Source organism: Mobula hypostoma, chromosome 1, assembly GCF_963921235.1.
Source record: "Mobula hypostoma chromosome 1, sMobHyp1.1, whole genome shotgun sequence".
Lineage (NCBI taxonomy): Eukaryota > Metazoa > Chordata > Chondrichthyes > Myliobatiformes > Myliobatidae > Mobula > Mobula hypostoma.
The window spans coordinates 67,487,920-67,508,268 of NC_086097.1; the positions used below are offsets into that span (position 1 = coordinate 67,487,920).

General features: G+C 40.1%; 1 protein-coding gene across 1 annotated transcript in view; it reads left to right on the forward strand.

Annotated features, from left to right (window-relative positions):
- The first annotated feature begins 10,690 nt into the window (after positions 1–10,690).
- The window catches only part of egln3 (egl-9 family hypoxia-inducible factor 3), a 55,047-nt gene continuing 45,388 nt past the window's right edge, over positions 10,691–20,349 (forward strand). Inside the window, exon 1 of the mRNA XM_063050172.1 lies at positions 10,691–12,278. Within this exon, the coding sequence (XP_062906242.1) occupies positions 10,929–12,278 (1,350 nt within the window). The 5' untranslated portion in view covers positions 10,691–10,928. The remainder of the gene's footprint in view (positions 12,279–20,349) is intronic.

Genomic DNA, 20,349 nt, shown 5'->3' on the forward strand with positions numbered 1-20,349 from the left:
TTCAAACAAGGGATGAGACCTTACCATGCTCAAATGAACAATTAACAGGAATAGAGGGATCCATGTGGCAATTTACTATCCTGAAAAGTTTAGGGTGCCTCAGGATATTTTTGTGATGGTTTATCATACTTATTGATGACTAAGTTCCTTGCTCACAGAACACAATAATGCTGCATATAACAAACATTCAACATTGCCTATTTTATCTCAGTAAGCTGCTGAAACTATGCTAGTTCAGATATTTAGAATGTGAACACCTTCTTACTGCTCTCTGTTGCCCATCTTGAAACATAGTTACATTTTGTCTACTAAGAATGGAAGAAACACACGTCTCAAGGGATCAACATTTGAGTCCAAAATATGTGAAATTCTCCATGATTAGCCCTTTGCGAATCAGTAAAATATTACTGTAAATAATATTATTGGGGCTAATTCCATTTTTTTTGTGGAGATAAATTGAAATCTACCATAATTGAAAAAAAGTTTAGATTAACATTAACAAAATCTTTCAGCTTATTAACATTGCCTGAATTCACTTAGTGGTAGTTGAGAGCAAGAAAAAAGAAATTTTGTAAAGATTGTAGAAGAAGAACAGTAAGAAACTTAAAAATTATCAATGATACTTTGGATATCCATCCTTTTTGCAGCTAGCAGGAACTAAAAGAAAATGTGCAGTAATCCTAATGCATGGCACATAGTTTCAATGGACTATGCAGTAATTTTGCAGTACAGAAGTTAATCACTAAAATTGATGGCTGCTTTCATAGCATGCAATAGGAAATTCTACCATAGTGATACATCTATGTACTGAGATTATTTGGTATGCAGAAGTAACATCAGTGAGCAGCACCTACCAATGCTGCTGTAAACAGTCAATTGCCCAGCCATGCTCAAAAACATGAATAGCCCACAAGTGCCACAACACGTCTTAGTTAGAATGAAGAGCCGCTCTCCCGTAGTTAGAAGACCTAGCCTGAGCAGCTAATATTGAAGGAGTCTGCCACTGGATCTGGCCAAAGTATCCGTACGAATGATTACAACGTATTTAATATTGCTGACACGGCTTTCCTTTATTGTCAGGAGTGGGGTGATGAAGAAGCCCATTGTTCCAGCTACCCACCTCCACCACGCAACGTTGCCTGGAGATACATGGTGGCCAATTCCATTTATAATACACTAGTTGAAAACAATATTGCCTCTGTTCAGTTCCACTACCTTAACTGGTGGTTTCCATTGTTTTATTATTATTTAAGATTGTTTGATGTTATTTCCAGTACACAAGTGTAAAGGAGAGGAAAATAATTGACAAAGAACACCATAATAAATATTAATACATATGACAGCTTATATACATAGATTGGTTGTATGCCCATTAGGTGATACTAGGGGTGTCTGTACATAAGGTGACTCTGACAAGAGAGAAAGTAGTAGTGGTGGATTAGTGAGTGGAGGTGTTGATCAGCCTTACTGTTTGGGGAGAGAATTGCTTTTGAGACTGGTGGTCCTACTGTGGATGCTACAATAGCAGCCTCACTGATGGGAATATGACAAATAGTCCATGAGCAAGATGGTGGGACCCTCCATGATGTTACTGGACATTTTCAGGCACCTTTCTGCATATATGCCCTTGATGGCAGTTAGCTGGTGCTGCTGAAGCACTGAGCTGCTTTGGCTACCTGTTGTAGAGCCTTCCTGTCCGTACTTTCTGTTCAGTTTCCGTACCATGCAGTAATGCAGTATGTTTGGATGCTCTCTACAATGCATCTGTAGGACATGAGTATAGATGTGCATAGTCCAACTCTTTCCAGCCTCCTCAGAAAGTACAAGCATTGGTGAGTTCCTTGATTGTGTAGTATGTGTTCTGGGACCATGAGAGGTTTTGCGAGATGCGTGCTTCTAGTAATTTGAAACTGCTTGCCGTTTCTAAAGCTGTGCCACCAACGTAAAGAGGGGTGTGCGTGGTGTGAGTTCTCCTACAGACGATGAACATCTCCTCTTGTTGACATTGAGGAAGAGATTATTTTGCCTGGCACCAGGCTTCTAGCTCTTCCACCTCCTCTCTGTAGGCCATCTTATCATTGTTGGTGATGAACCCCACCACTATCGTGTCATCAGTGAAAAATAAAATTTTAAGAAATCAAACCATGGCCTTCACATACTGAGTTATTACATTGAATCTTGCAGAAAATTCGGAATTCATGACATGTTAGAGCACATGTTGTACAAAACTGACATAGATCTCTTGAACAACACCGATACAGTGCATGTTTTTAAACAAGCAAAGCTTCTAGACTAGTTCTTGTTGATTTGGTACTGATTAGTTGCAGCAAGAAGGAGGAAACAGATCTGCATCTATTAAAAAGCAAAACAGCCTCAGATGCTGGCAATGTGAATTTAAAAAAAAGATAATGTGGGAAATATTTAGCAACAACTTTGTAAAGACAAACAGACTTAACATTCCAGATCAACGACTAGATTAAATCTGTTTCTCTTTCTGCAGATACTGTCAGAATTGGACAGATATTAGGTAGTTTGAAAACATGATCAATGCTGGTGGGTTGGAAGTGATGTGGTGGGTCGTGGAAGAGTGCTTTGATTGGTGAATTATTGTAAGAATAAAACTGAAAAGTTGGAAACAATTAGCATGATTTTTTAAATTGCCTCAATAAACTCTACAAAATTTTAAAGAAATTTTCTGATTTAAGGAAATGAAATATGGTTAAGAAAGTTTAACTAATAAATGAATGGTACCATCATTCACACAATTATGAAAGTAGTATAAATGCAAGGAAACAGTTTTCACCAAAATATCTGAACTAAAAGCATCCCTCGTGTGATGCTAACATTACGCACAAAGATGATTGATTAGATATCACTCAGAAAACCAGCATATTATTCACCAGATTTATATAGACGTGTACTGTATATTAAATCTTGATTTCTTTTGAGTTAATCATTTAAATATATGGATCTGGCTTTGATATGCCAACTGCTTCAGGTATAAAATAATGTATTGTAGACTCTATCTGAAAAACATGCCACTCTTCGCAAGATTTACAGCTGTTGTTTACAACTTTATTCTTTTCTTTCTTCTGTATTAACACTATCAAAAAATGAAGTAGGATTAGAGAAAACAATTGGCAGTGTTAACATTTATTTTGTGGAGCTTTTGGTTAGGATGAAATGTCTAAGGACAGACAGGTGATAATGTCGATAGTTTAACAGTAAACAATTTTGCCTCTGAGCTAGCAAGGAAAAGAATCAGTCAATTTGTATTAATAAGAAAATGAATAGGCTCAGGAATCATACCCCAAAGTTAAAATTGATCTTTATTTATAAAGGATATTTCTTAACTTCCAGATGTTATAAAGGAATTCACAACTAACATATTTATTTTGTGTTGTAAACTTGCTGCATTATGTGAGAACCAGCCAACACTTGTGTTACAGATAGCATATCTATATTGTTTTATATCTAAACAACCATAATCATATATTTATCTTTCAAGCATTAATGCTTTCATTTACGGGATGTGGTTGATGCAACTAAGGTTAGTATTTGTTGTTCACCCTCGAGAGGGTGATGGTGAACTACCTTCTGGTGAAGGTGCTCTCAGAATGCAACTAAAAGAGAGTTTGAAGATTTTCATTCTTGATGATGAAGAAATAGTAAAATATTTACAAGACAGTATGTGATTTGAAGAGGGTGTGTGTATTGATGTTCCCATGTGTCTGTTGCTTTGTCCTTCTTGGTCAAGGAGTAGGTCAGAGTACTGAGAGTTGCTGTTGTTGTACAGTATATTTTATAGATGGGATAGACAAAATTCCAAGTGTACCAGATGTGAATGGAGTGTCAATAAAAATACAATTGATACCCTTCAACGAAAGTTATGTAGTTATCACATACGTGGAATCAAACATTGAAGCTTTCTGGACTTTTAAAATTGATTCTCAATTATTTAAATGGGTTTTGGAGTTAGCTGAAACATCCATTGCTGGAAACACCAGAGCTTTTGAATTGAAGATTTTCAAAATGAATAGGCAGCACTACCTTTTGAGGTGAAGGTCACCGTTGACCTGATTGTTGAAAACTCTGGATAAAAAAAGAAGCAACTCATTGTTTTACCATGCCTATTACCTCCCTGAATATTCAATGGAGCCCAGTATAGGACACTTCAGAAATACCACTGATTTTGCTGTCCTTCCAGGAATCATTGCCTGGGATTAAGTAGCCAACTGGACTTTAGGGGATTTACCCCTGGGTTGTCAACTAATTTCCACTAATGTCCCCCTTCACCTCTATTCTGTCTTGAGGTAAAAAGAAACGCTTCACCATACAGGGATGGGTCTCTTTGCTGCTCCTGTCACAACACTTTTCATGTTTTAACCATCTCTCCTTTATTTTACAAATTGGGTTGGATAAAACAACTGCATTCCAAGTGTTACCTTAGAGTTTAGGGAAAATGGTGCGAGTCAGTGCTTAGTAAAATTGTTTTGTGGATGTGTAAACTGAAACAGGCTTTCTGGCCAGGAGAGTATACCCGTTTGTCCTCATCTGAATCTTCTAGAACTCTTCCTGGCGATTAACTAAATTCAAATCTTTTCCCCACTGTCCATGAAGGGAACTGATGGACATGAATATCAAATCCTCTCTAAGTTATAAGCTGGATCTAAGTAGATGATATTCCTTTGTTTGAAATGAGGAAACCACAAGGCCAATGAAATGATGAGGGAAGGAACAGGTAAAAGAATCATTTTTTTTCAAGCAATGTAAAGCAGAACAGGAGGTAGGGGATTAGGGATAAACAGAAAGTGAGGAGGGTTATATCTGTTGTCTTGTCATCTTCAGCTCATTCTTTCCTGGCCACAGGCTCTGTGGTGGTTGGACCCATAAATGGAACACTGTCTCCTTAACAAGTGAGTGAAAGTGAAGAGTGGGAGTGAGATAGAAGAGAACTTTAGGCATTTCCAGTCAAGTCAAGTCACTTTTTATTGTCATTTCGACCATAAACTACTGGTACAGTACACAGTAAAAACAAAACAACGTTCCTCCAGGACCATGGTGCTACATGAAACAACACAAAACTACACTAGACTAAGTAAGACAACACAAGGCTAGACTACGTAAAACTACACTAGACTACAGACCTAGCCAGGACTACATAAAGTGCACAAAACAGTGCAGAGCAGCATAATAAATAATAAATAAGACAATAGGCACAGTAGAGGACAAATTGCAATATAATAATAAATGATGTAGATGTCAGTCTAGACTCTGGGTATTAAGGAGTTTGATAGCTTGGCGGAAGAAACTGTTGCACAGTCAGGTCGTGAGAGCCCGAATGCTTCGGTACCTTTTGCCAGATGGCAGGAGGGAGAAGAGTTTGTATGAGGGGTGCGTGGGGTCCTTCACAATGCTGTTGGCTTTACGGGTGCAGCGTGTGGTGTAAATGTCTGTAATGGCAGGAAGCCACTAGTCTTTTTCCAATACCAATTACCTGCCCTTTGTAGAAAAATTTCTGTACTAAAATAGCTTTCATCAAAAATATATCAGGTTGGGAAAAGGGTAGGTGTTCTGAGCAGACTGTCAAAATCATGTGGCATGGTGCTTCATTGCCAGAGTTCATGGGAAAGCTCTGTGATCTCCCTTGGTTGGCTCTAAATGTGGATTCTTCATATAGGGTTGGAGTCTCACTCTCAATGTGCACTGCTCGTAAGAAGGCAGAGGTGCAGATGGCATAATCATCTACTCTTTACACGTAGTCCAAATGCCAATTAGATCTGCAAACAAAAAACCGTAGTGGTCTTTGTAAAGATTTGCCCAAGTACCTGCATACAAAGAACTTTGTGATTTATGGGATTTTCCCAGTGATGCATCAACTGCTGCTGGAAGCTCATCAACTCAGAGAAAAATGCACTTTGGCTGCCTCAAAACTTGTTGACCTTTCATTGTAAGAAGATATCCATCAACAAGTGCTGCCGATTAGCAGATTCCAAGGTGCATAAGCACATGAGGAATGCCTTGGTGCAGTCATCACAGAGGTCTAGTCGGAAGTGCCACAGTCTAGGATCTTGTTACCACTGCACACTGAGCAATGGTGACAGGATCCTATTATACAGTTCATGAGTGCAATGTTTAAAAAGGAATTATAAAGGGCATTAATATATTGTATGAGAATATATTAATTTGACGACAGAATGAATAGTAAGAAATATATCCATCTGTACATTAATACAATAAAATACACACTCGATATATAACAAAATTTTTCCCAGTTTTGGAAACAAGCCCTTAAGAAATCACTCCTGGTATTAAACGCAAACAACAGGAATTCTGCAGATGCTGGAAATTCAAGCAACACACATCAAAGTTGCTGGTGAACGCAGCAGGCCAGGCAGCATCTCTAGGAAGAGGTACAGTCGACGTTCCAGGCCGAGACCCTTCGTCAGGACTAACTGAAGGAAGAGTGAGTAAGGGATTTGAAAGTTGGAGGGGGAGGGGGAGATCCAAAATGATAGGAGAAGACAGGAGGGGGAGGGAAGAAGCTAAGAGCTGGACAGGTGATAGGCAAAAGGGGATATGAGAGGATCATGGGACAGGAGGTCCGGGAAGAAAGACAAGTGGGGGGGGGGACCCAGTGGATGGGCAAGAGGTATATTCAGAGGGACAGAGGGAGAAAAAAGAGAGTGAGAGAAAGAATGTGTGCATAAAAATAAGTAACAGATGGGGTACGAGGGGGAGGTGGGGCATCGTACCCCATCTGTTACTTATTTTTATGCACACATTCTTTCTCTCACTCTCTTTTTTCTCCCTCTGAATATACCTCTTGCCCATCCTCTGGGTTCCCCCCCCTTGTCTTTCTTCCCGGACCTCCTGTCCCATGATCCTCTCGTATCCCCTTTTGCCTATCACCTGTCCAGCTCTTGGCTCTATCCCTCCCCCTCCTGTCTTCTCCTATCATTTTGGATCTCCCCCTCCCCCTCCAACTTTCAAATCCCTTACTCACTCTTCCTTCAGTTAGTCCTGACGAAGGGTCTCGGCCTGAAACGTCGACTGCACCTCTTCCTAGAGATGCTGCCTGGCCTGCTGCGTTCACCAGCAACTTTGATGTGTGTTACTCCTGGTATTAAGTTACCTGGTCTCTTCCTTCCACCAGTGTTTTATCATGATCCTTTTGACTTCCTGAGCACCAGAGACTACAAGATCTTTCTTCAGATGCCCCAAATCTTCTACAAGGGTATCGACATTAACTCATGTGAAATTGGGCACCTACTCTAACGATAATGTCTCTGTACACAGTGCTTCACAAGATGACAACTTTCATTGGTAATTCATTCATCAGTCATCATTTTTCCATTAAGAGGTTCAGGCACAGTGAGAATTAATGAAGGTTAATTTCCACTTATGAGTGGGAGTTCTTGAAATACTTGCAGTCCATGTGTGCTTACAGTGAAGGGATTGGGATTGTTCAAGAACTTAAGTTTACAGTGTAGCACAACCGTGCAACTAATGGAGTGGTTGCCTTGCCTCACAGTTCCAGCTACCCAGATACAATCATGACCTCTGGTGATGTATGTACACAGTTTGCTCATTCTCCCTGAATGTTTCCTCTGGATCCTCCAACTTCTTCCCACTTCTCAAAGCTGTGAAGATTGGGAGGTTAATTTGATCACTGAATATTGCCGCTAGTGTGCTGGATTTTGAAGGGAGTTGACATGTTGTGGGAAAAATAAAAATTGGTGGTCAATGTGGACTCATACTGGAATCTGCTTCTGTGCTATTTGACTCCATGACCCTATAGCTTTCCAGTCCTTCTGCAAGGTCAACATACTCAAGAAAAATGTCTATGAGGATCAAAGTTATTAAAGTAAATTGTTTCTATTGTATAAAACACTAGTGAGAGATAAAGCATTCTATAGCGATATTCATTCTGCTAATTGTAAAACACAAGCATCTAAAATGAAATCAAAATTTTATTTTGCCTTTAGCTTCATTTATATGGTTAGCATCTTGTTTTAGCAATGGAAGAGCCAAGAATTAATTAACCTACTCTGTTTCCAATGTACATAGCAACAGTAAAATGGTTCATTGTTTACTCAAGTACACTATGTCCTGGATATTGTATGCATAAGGTTACATTTCAGTTCATAAGGAATGGAGGATTGCATCTGAAAACTGACGTTTGCATTAGCTTCAATAAAAACAACTTGCTATGGACGATGACACAGAATGCATTGAGTGAGTAGATTAAGTGTACTTCATTTAAATGAATAAAATTTGACAAGTAATATTTATGAAAAATGTAATATCATGATACCACAATGATCTAATCTTATAATTTCCACTCTTTTAAATGCCACAGAAAGCCTTGGACTATCAGTCAACAAGCAAATTAACAATAGAGAGCATTTCTGATAATCCAGCAGCTCAGGACTTTAGTGATGCTGGACTGTCAAAAATTTCTGGACTAATGAATGTTATTCCATTAATACTCCTATACTTTTTTAATGCTGTGTTTATCTTAAGAGGTTTCACAGTACTGTAATAATTGTTCCAGTGAACACAGAGTTTAAAGCATGTGCTAGAACCACTGAATTTCAAGGGAGCTTAATAACATCATCTGTGAGCCAGCTGCCAAGCCACTGGGATCTTAAAATAGTTAGATAATGTACATCCATAAGACATTTTGCTGCACAAACCTTTTGCTTATGATTGAAGTCATATTTAAATACTTCACAATAATTTTCCCCCAATACACAATTGAATAGATAGGCCTAAATTTCATGTGCGCATTTAGTCTAGATTGGTTAAAGAGTAGATGATGGTCAATATTACTACAATTTCTATCCACGTTTCTATCAGCAACCTAGGACAAGCAATTTCACCTCTTTACAAATAGTTAACCTTCATAGACCCTCCTCTATCAGTTCAGATCGTTTCATTAAATACTTACTTAGTACGCTTGCCATTTTCTCAACTGACATGAATTGATTTGGCCGATTAGCTCCCCTTCTCCTCTTACTGCTTATATGTCAATAGAAAATTTTTGTTTATACTTTTCATTTTACTGCCAATCTTTTCCCACAACCCTCATTGCCATTATTTCCCTTTACAATTCTTATAAGAACTTTCTGTAATCAGACTGGCTGCATCTGGCATGCTGCTGCACATTCATATTAACCTGACATACTGCCCTTCTGATTAAGTCTGTCTCTTTGGTTAGCTGCACAGATCTCTCATTAATTGCCTAGCTTTCTAGTGGAAGAACATATATCCCAACCTGAACCAGCTACTTAAACTCTTGGCAAAATCTGTCCAGTTTTTGATTTCATTTTATCTGGACATATCAACTCTTATCTTAATACAATTGATATTTCAATTGACTATTACTCCCATAAAGAGGTTCTCTACCAAGCTGACCCCTGGTAACAAATGGCTTCCATTTTTACAGAAATCCTGTTCATAAGTCAAAATATGCATAAAAATTACCCAATGTGGTAACCATATTAGAATGAATAGTAGCACAGGAGACTGGTAAGAAAGAACAATTACAGAAAAAACTTGTCCTGATGTTCATTGGAATATATGAATTTATGTATGTTAGAATTTTGAGTTTAATATTATGGAAGCTCATTTGTATGTAAGGGTGTCCATATATCGGGCAGTCTTAACTCAGGACACCTATTGTATAGCTGTTCAAAACACTTTGATACTATGATCACTTTTCCTCATGTTTTCACACTCACAGATGGTCTACTTGACCCTCCTTAATCCATCAAACAAATTTAGCAAAGCTTTATTTCCCATTTGGCTTTAAAGCTTTCTCTCCCATTTGTTATATTTAATTTTTTTTCAGTAAGATTTTCCTGAACACACCTCAAAAATATCTCATCTATGACCTTATATTATTGACTATGTCAGTCTACATTAAGCTTTCTATTGTTTTTGCACATCTCTAAACTTTTCCTGCAGATTTGTGCCAATATATTCTTCACACAACTTGGCAGCATATCAAATACTCCTATTAGTGCAAAGTCATTCCTGTTTCTTAACTGAGTAGGTTTTGATCACTCCAGGACACTTTCTCTCTAACACTAATATTCTCCTTATCAATACTGCCACCACCCTTTCTTTCTACTTTCTTACGTTTCCCGAAAACTCTGTTTTCTGACAAATTCAGTGTCAATTGTGACCCTTTAAACTGGACCACAACATCATAATCCCACTCCTGGCTCTCCAACCTGGCTCACCTCCACGACACCAAGGAATTTCAAGAGGACATGGGTCCCAGCTCTCTTTATTAAATGCAAGCAAAGGTTTCTCCCAAACTCAAATGAATTTCATTCCCTACCAAATTTTTATCCTTTATATTCCGTAGAAACTACATTCCACGTTTTTCTCTAAATAACACGCCGCCATCCTGATTTTGGTATTTATCACCATGTCCTCATCCTGCCAATGTCTAAATCCAGGAAATTTCAGTCGAAAAACAGCGGGCGGGAATAGCTTCATCCTAAAACTACATTGATTTAAGATTATGATTGTTCATCACCTTTGCTAGACAATCAGGGAAGAACAATAATCAGTATTAATTTTGCCAGTGACTCCCACGACTAGTCCACGGATTTAATGAAGCACAACTATTCGTTTCCGAAAATAAATTGGTCACATGTCCAAGAGTATAAATAAGAACAGCGTGGTGCAAATCCAGCGCAGTAATATACTTTCTGATAAGTATAACAAAACTTTTATTTAGCAATAACTCTGACAACTTCATGGACTCGTCTATAGCGGGATGGCAGAAATCGTTTTAAAGGTTCGAACCAATGGAAAATGTTTCGAAAGCGCGTGCACGTATTATAAAGCGAAGGTTGATTCGGCTATGCAATATGCTTGACTTTAGAACGAATCATTGGGAATAGTTGAATATGATGACACGGTTTGAGGAATGTAAAAAACAGCAACAGCAGCACGGTGGACGCGTGCAGGCGCGGCTGCAACCCGAGAACAGCTCGCGGCACCTCGACAGCTCCGAGCAAGAGGCGGCTGCGTGCACGCGCACCAGGTTCGAGGAAAAGCAGCCAGCGCAGGGTCGGGACTGTTTGAAGACCAACACAAATCTATTTGACTTTGGCGTGTCGGACTCTATGCTCCCTTGGCTAGAAAAGGGAAACGGAACTGCACAATGCAAACGAGTAAGTGACACGGAGCCAGCGAGTTTACCGGAGACTTGTTATCATGCTTCTGAAGTGAAAAACATGGAAAATAAACCCGATACCGGAGCCCACGATGCGGACACCACGCGCCAACTGAGACAGGTCGCTGCGGAACCTTACAGCGGCACGAGCGGGATTCGACAGCTCGCGCAAGGTGACAGCGCAGGCGGGTCGGTTACGGAACCTGACCGCGCGACTGAACTCGAACGGCTGTTTGTGCGAGCCGGCGGCGCGAGCGGGCTGGTGGTGGGACGCTCGGGGGCTCCTGACAGTTCGGGAAGCTCCAGCGCCAAACTATTCAGTGAGCTTGACAACTGCGAGGGCGGGAGCGCGCCCCCGGCAAACTGGGATTGCACGGAACCACCACGCAAACGCCTGTGTTCCCAAGCACTCAACAAACACGCGGACATGTCGTTTGACACGTACAGCACGAACTCTCCACATGCCAGCACGGTTCGCAGTATTCCACTGGTGCCAACCCAAATGCCAACAATGCACGGAGATTCTTCTTTGGACCCCATGAATAAACTTCTCAGTGACAGCTCAAATAGTTTAGAAAATGACAAACTGAAAAGAAATGCAGATAGCGAGGATGAAGTACCAAAATGCTCCAAGGATATCTCGAATAACCAAGTAAAATGTGATTCACAGGTGGTATCTGATACCTTGAATAAACATCGTTGCCCTAAAACAGCAACCAATAAAAGAATCAGTTTATCCAGGCTGGTGTTAGAGCACATAGCACCTTGTATGAATCAATACGGCTTATGTTTTGTAGATGACTTCCTGGGGCACAAAATTGGTGACAAAATATTACAAGAAGTCATTGCTCTTCATCAGAGTGGCAATTTTGAGGATGGAGCGCTGGCAGGTCAGAGTACCAATTCAGATAAAGAATTAACTGCTTCAACCAATAAAACAATTCGTGGCGACAAAATAATGTGGGTGCAGGGTACTGAGCCGGGCTGTGCATCTATAGGACAACTTCTACAGAGAATGGATAAACTTATATTGCATGCAGATGGGAAATTTGGGCACTACAAAATTAGAGGAAGACACAAGGTTAGTAGCCAAAATTATATAAACCAGCATGAAAGCATTGAATACATATTTTACAAAATTAACATGTTTGATTTCAATAACAATAATGTCATGATAGTGATAAAAATTGTTCTTTTGCATTAAGTGCTCTTTAAGAGCTTTTAAAATACACTGTTACCAACAATCCAATAAAATTATCTAATATTAAGAATTATTGGCTAAACTAGAAAATAGTACATGAGGAAACAAATTCATATACATGATTGAAAACAGTTTTCTTAACATGTAGAAGGTTCATTGAACATTAACAGATATTAATTTGCTTTTAGTTGTAAATTTATGATTTTCAGGTGAAGATTTGCTCCATATGAATTAAAAAGGGTAGCAATTTGTGTTCTCTTTTTATCTCTGGACTTTGATCTGCTAATCCAGGAATAAAACATAGGCATGAATGGGAAGAACCACAATACTATTGAAGAAATAGAAATTCTAGCTCTGAAAATCATTATATTGTATGAATTCTACATCTTTGAACAGCAGCTTATCCCCAGAGTAACAAGAATCAATATTAGAGCTGAGATGCAAAAGGTGGGAGGGTTCCATCATTAACCAAGTAACAACAATGACACAAAAGCAAAATACTGTGAACGCTGGCAATCTAAAATAAAAATGGGAAAATCTGGAAATTCTCTGCATGTCAGGCAGTATCTGTGGAGAGAGAAATGCAATCAACATTTCAATGATCCTTCGTGAGCTGAAAAGTAACGAAAGATTGTTGTGAAGACTGAAGGAGACAGGGTGAAAAGTTTGAGCAGGAGCTGAGAATTGGGGGATGTAAACTCCCAGCATCATGGTGTGAGAAAGAGTAATAGATGGGATGCAGCATGAATTAGGAAGAGAACACTGCAATCATAAGCTAAATGAGAGGGAAGATTATAACACTAGTTCACAAACAAGAGAAAATCTGCAGATACTGGATTTATCTTGCCATTAGTTATTTAGCTTGCCAATTATATCAGGATACTCATAGAAGTATAGTCAGTGTTTGATACTGAGTTGTGTTTCTGGTCAAAGAGGTTAGTTTTAAGGAGTGTTGTAAAGTTAGAGAATAAAATGAGGAAGAAAGGAATAAGGGAGATGGAATTCCAAAACCAAGACAGCCCAAGACAAGACTCTAATAGTAGGATTACTTACTTACTGTCCGTTATGCTGCTGGTGTTTACAGCAACAATGAATGTCCTTCATATCCGTCTGTCCTTGGCGGTGTTCAGGGTTTCCTTCATCGTGCCAGTAGCTTTCACTACTGTCAGCCATGCAAGTCCCAGGTGGAGACTCAGGAATACTACTGCACACAGGCGTTGAAGGATTTTGCAATGCTGTTTCTGTTACAGTTTTGTTTGACCAGTCAGGGTTGTCAGCCTGGAGGACTGCTGGACCACTCTTCATCTGGCCTCTACCTTTGGACTGGGTGACCCTACCAAGAGCCAAAGCATAAAGTGCTGACTCTAGCCAACATAACTATGTTGGGTCATTGAGGTACACAAGCCTCCAAACCATGGCAAGGTTATGGTCCTCTTGGAGGTCTAACGCTGGTATAAAGCAAAGGTAAATGAGAGGTTAAGATATGGAGGAACCATAAATTTCAGAGCACTATCTGATTTAAGAGCTTACACAATTTTATTTTATTTAGAGATACAGTACAGAATAGGCCCTTCAGGCCCTTTGAGCCATTCTGCCAGCAATTCACCGATTTAATGCTAGCCTGACCATGGGACAATTTACATTGACCAATTAACCCATTAACTGGTACGTCTTTGGGCTGTGGAAGGAAACCTGGGCACTCTGAGGAAACACATGCATTCATGAGGAGACGTACAAGCTCCTTATCGACAACGTTGGAAATGAACTCCAAACTCCAACACCCAAATTTTAACAGTGTTGCACTAACCACTATGCTACTGTAGTGTGGCACGGAAAGGATTATTCGGCTTGTCTAGTCTGTGTTGGCTTCCAGCAGAAAAAACCCATCAATCATAAGCCCCCTTTTTATTTCCCTGCAGATCTGCAATTTATTCTCTTTTATGTGCCCACGAACTGTCCTTTGATTTATTTGCCTCTTGGGAATACTGAAGGGGAATTTACAGTTGCTAATTAACTCAACAATCCAAACCTCATTTGGTTGTTGAAGAAAAAAGATTACATGGTTTAAATGCACATGCGCACAGGGAGAACAATACATGGACAGTGCTCGAGGTTGGGATCAAACACGAACAATGCTCGAGGTCATTCAAGCTGTTAGGCAGCAGTGTCAAGAACTGGGCCATAGTATCATCCAAATGCAGGGTTGAGAAGTGATATGGCTACAAGGCAGAAGCGAGATTTGATCAAAAGGATGAAGGATTTAAATCTGAGGTTTTGCCACTTCCATAAGGTGCTTAGTCGCAGCAGCCTCTCCAAGACCAACAAATGGTGCAAATTTTTTGTCTTAAACGTTTTTCTTGTGATTGCAAAACCCTGTTAGATATAGGTAATGCAAAATGTAGTAAGTCTGGTTCAATAGTTTATTGGCAAGACCAATGGCAGAGGAGCTGTGTGGCCTCAGGTTGTTGTGCGAACCAGACACTCATGGTGCGGCGTCATCTCTTGCAGCCACCCAGAGGCGGCGGCACTGGAGACGATGTGGGAGAGTACAGAGGCATGGTGGGTGCTCTTAAAATCTATGCTGAGTTGGGGGCTGGCCCCTACAGGCCGACTCTCCTATCAGTATTGCTCTCCAGTGTTCGCTCCCTGGAAGAAAAGCGGGATTGCCTTCGTCTGCAGCTGACCCCAACTGGAACTTGCTGTGTGTTTATTCTTGCAGAAACATGGCTCCAAGATAACATCCCATGTACCACCAGTGTTCAGGCCAGGCCACTCAGGGAACTGAGCTAATATCATTTTGTGACTGTATGTGCTATTATAATTATTGTTATGTGCTGCATGAGGTGTGACTGTGTGCTACGTTTTGCACGTTGGCCCTGGAGGAACATTGTTTTGTTTAGCTGTATACAAAATGTATTGTTGAATGACAATTAAGCTTGAACTTGAACGTCCTAAATGAGAACCAATATAAGTCAGCAAGCAAGGAAAAGGGTAAGCAAGACTAACTTTGCATGAGCTGAAATTTTATGTAATTCTTAAGATAACATATAACATAAAACAGGGCAGCACATGAACATGCTGTTTGACACAATGTCTGTGCCAAACAGAATGCCGAATAAAGGGGGTTAGAAATTAACAGACGCAGAGGCAGAGACGGAGATGGTGAAATTAGAGAGGTGGAGATAGGTATCTTAGCTGATAGAAAGAAAAGTATGTAGATCTCAGTTTATTGTCATATATTATGTTGTTAACAATGATTCACATACAGCATTTTGAAAGACATGGTTATAGAGATAGTGGTTAGTCTGGTTATCATCTTTATATAATTTCCAATAGATTGGAGGGTGACTACACTATTTAATAAGGAAGAGATAAAACATGGAACTGATGCCAGTGCTAGAAAAATGCTACAATCTCTAATGAACGAAGCAATAGAAGCCTTGTAGAGAATAATAGCATTGAACAAAGTCAGTACGAATTTATGAAAATAATGTATTTGACCAATATGCTGGAGGTGGTTGAGGATACGTCTTAAGGGTGAACCAGTGAATATGGTGCATTTGGACATTTATATAATCATAAAGTCATATAGCATGGAACAGGCCTTTAACTACTGGTCCATGCCAACCAAGGACTCCAATCCAAGTTAGTCCCATTTGCCAGAGTCTGGCCCCCAACATTCTAAACTTTTCCAATATGGATTTCCAATCCATGTGCCTGTCCAACTGTCTTTTAAAAGATAGTTACTGTACCTGCCTCAACCACTTCCTCTGGCAATTGATTCCACATAGATACCACCCTTTGAGTAAAAATGTTGCCCTTCAAGTTTCTCTTAATTAGTTTTCTGCTCACCTTAAAACTAGTTTTTGATACCCCAACTCCAGAAAAATAACTCACCCTATCTATGTCATTCATGATTTTATACACATCTAGAAGATTACCTCTTGATCTCCAATACTCTAAGGAGTAAAGTCCCAGCCTGTTAAAACTCTCCCAATAACTTAAGTCCTGGCAGTATCCACATTAACTCGCTTATGCACTCCTTCCTGTTTATACCAGGGTAACCACACCTGAACACAATATTGCAAGCGTGGCTTCACTAGTGTCCTGTACTTTCACATTGTGACCTTCCAGCTTTTATGCTCAATGCTCTGACTTATGAGGCCAGCTTGCTAAGAGCCTTCATCATCACCCTATCTACCTGGACATTAAATGAACCATGAAACTGTGCTCCTGACCAAGGTTCCTCTGTTTTACAACACCCCTTATGGTCCTGTCAATTACTGTAAAAGTGCTATCTGGATTTGACTTTCCAAAATACAACATCTTGCCATTATCCAAATTGAACTCCATTTGATATTCCTCAGCTCAATTACTTAACTGATTAAGATTCCTCTGTAGTTTCTGATTATCTTCTTCATTGTCTGCTATACCACCTATTTGAGTGTCCCCTAAAAACTTACTAATCGTGCCTTGTACATTCTTATTCAACAGATGACAAATATCAATAGGCCCTGCAATGACCCCTGAGGCATACTACTAGTCAAGGGCCCTGAGTCTGAGAAAAAACCTTCTACCATCAAGCAACTCGTGTATCCAATTAGTCAGTTCTCTCTGGATTCCATGTGATCTAACTTTCAAGGGCAGCCTACCATATGGAACCTTATGAAAGGCCTTACTGAAGAGTATAAAAACTGTGTCTGCCACCCTGACTTCATCAACCTTCTTGGTCACCTCATCAAGATCTCAAGTTCATAAGACATGATCTCTCATGCACAAAGCCATGCTGACTACTCCTGCCTTTCTAAATGCACATTTATTTTATTACTCAAATTCCTCGCCCCAGCTTACCTAACATAGATGTTAGATTTACTGGCTTAATCCCCAGGGTTATCTTTGCCAGCTATCTTAAATAAAAGCACAGCATTCACTACCCTACAGTTTACCTGAAAACAACAATGATACAAATAATTCAGCCAGGGCTCCCATAATTTCTTCTCTAGCATCCCACAGTGTTTATAAATAACCAGGTCGTGTCCTGGAGATTTGTCTACTTTTGTACCTTCTCTACTGTAATACAGACTAACGCAAGGCCATCCCATTTAATTTTACTAGTTCTGAAGCCATCATGTCTTTCTCCACAGTAAAAACAGAAGAGAAATATTCATTAAGAACCTTGCCCTTCGACAGCTACACAGAAAGGAGTCCCCTCTGGTCTTTAAGGGATCCTGTTCCTTCTCCAGTTACTCTTTTTTTTCTTAACAATGCTTAAAAATTCTCCCTTGATTTTCCTTCATCTTCTCTGCAAAGCTACTGCATGCTCCCTTTTTGTCTACTCTAATTTCCCTATCAAGTACACTTTTGCATCTCCTACACTGTTCCAGGGATTCACTTGATCCCAACTGCTTGTAGCTGACCCATACCTCCTTCTTTATCTTGCCTAGGCCTCAATATCCCTCATCATCCAGCCTTGCCTTGATTTGAATTGTTTTGATAAGAAATAGCCGGTTTGACAATAAGGTTATAGTGTATGGAATTGGGAGTAATTACACAAATATTGATATAATCAGGCAAAAAGGAAAAATCATCCACTTTGTGTCTATCGTGGTCCTGTAGAGATATTAGCTATTTGATTATTGATATATATCAGTGATTCGGTTGAGAAAAGTTAATGTCATAATTTCATTTTGCAGTCGACATTGTTTGCATGGAAAAAGAAGTAAAGAGGATTGGAGATGGGAGGATGGCAACATAGGTAAACTGGGGTAATGGATGAGAACACAGCAGATGAGTGAAAAATGTGAAGTCATGTATTTTGATATACAAGGAGAAAACCAGAGCATTTTATAAAATGATGACAGAGAGTATGTTGATGTTCCCAGGAATCTAGATATGCTTGCACACAAGTCACTGAAAGCCAACATACAAATGAAACAAGCAATTTGTAAGTAAATATAATGTTTGGCTTTAATATGAGATTTGAATAATAGAGAAAGGATATATGGACATTGCATATGGAGTTTTGGTATCCCTGCCCAAGAAGGGAAGTAGTTGACATCGAGGGAGTGCAGGAATGACTGACTAGACTGTTTCTTGAGTGGCATGTTTGAGTAGACCAGGGCTGTTTTCTATAGTTTAGAAGATTGAGTGGAGAGCTCATTGAAACCTATGAAGTCCTCACAGGGCCAAACAAAATGAATGTATGCAGGATGTTATCCTAGAAACAGAGGTTGTAGTTTAAGAATAACATGCAAGCAAATTAGGACCACATTGAAGAAAAAATTATCTCACTCAGGGTAGTTAATCTTAGGAGGTCTTAGAGTGCTGTAGACGCTCTGTTGTTGAGTTCATTTTCAAAAGAGAATTGATAGATTTCTGGATATTAAGGGAATCATGCAATATGCAGGAAAATTGTGCTGAGGTACTAGATCAACTCCTACTCCTTATATTCATATACTGTATATCTGTCACACCATATCCACAATTATGGTGCAAATGTAACCTGAATCCAGAAGATATATTGTATGGAGGAGTCTCATTCTGTTCCACAATGGAGTGATTTTAGGTGCTTTGTACCATATTTTATATGGTGCTTTGTAGTAGGGATAGTCCGGGTAATTATAGACCAGTGAGCCTCACGTCTGTGGTGGGAAAGCCATTGGAAAAGATTCTTAGAGATAGGATCTATAGGCATTTAGAGAATCATGGTCTGATCAGGGACAGTCAGCATGGCTTTGTGAAGGGCAGATCGTGTCTAACAAGCCTGATAGAGTTCTTTGAGGAGGTGACCAGGCATATAGATGAGGGTAGTGCAGTGGATGTGATCTATATCGATTTTAGTAAGGCATTTGACAAGGTTCCACATGGTAGGCTTATTCAGAAAGTTAGAAGGCATGGGATCCAGGGAAGTTTGGCCAGGTAGATTCAGAATTGGCTTGCCTGCAGAAGGCAGAGGGTGGTGGTGGAGGGAGTACATTCAGATTGGAGGATTGTGACTAGTGGTGTCCCACAAGGATCTGTTCTGGGACCTCTACTTTTCGTGATTTTTATTAACGACCTGGATGTAGGGGTAGAAGGGTGGGTTGGCAAGTTTGCAGACGACACAAAGGTTGGTGGTGTCTTAGATAGTGTAGAGGATTGTCAAAGATTGCAGAGAGACATTGATAGGATGCGGGAGTGGGCTGAGAAGTGGCAGATGGAGTTCAACCTGGAGAAATGTGAGGTGGTACACTTTGGAAGGACAAACTCCAAGGCAGAGTACAAAGTAAATGGCAGGATACTTGGTAGTGTGGAGGAGCAGAGGGATCTCGGGGTACATGTCCACAGATCCCTGAACGTTGCCTCACAGGTGGATAGGGTAGTTAAGAAAGCTTATGGGGTGTTAGCTTTCATAAGTCGAGGGATAGAGTTTAAGAGTCGCAATGTAATGATGCAGCTCTATAAAACTCTGGTTAGGCCACACTTGGAGTACTGTGTCCAGTTCTGGTCACCTCACTACAGGAAGGATGTGGAAGCACTGGAAAGGGTACAGAGGAGATTTACCAGGATGCTGCCTGGTTTAGAAAGTATGCATTATGATCAGAGATTAAGGGAGCTAGGGCTTTACTCTTTGGAGAGGAGGATGAGAGGAGACATGATAGAGGTATACAAGATAATAAGAGGAGTAGATAGAGTGGATAGCCAGCGCCTCTTCCCCAGGGCACCACTGCTCAATACAAGAGGACATGGCTTTAAGGTAAGGGGTGGGAAGTTCAAGGGGAATATTAGAGGAAGGTTTTTTACTCAGAGAGTGGTTGGTGCGTGGAATGCACTGTCTGAGTCAGTGGTGGAGGCAGATATACTAGTGAAGTTTAGGAGACTACTAGACAGGTATATGGAGGAATTTAAGGTGGGGGCTTATATGGGAGGCAGGGTTTGAGGGTCGGCACAACATTGTGGGCCAAAGGGCCTG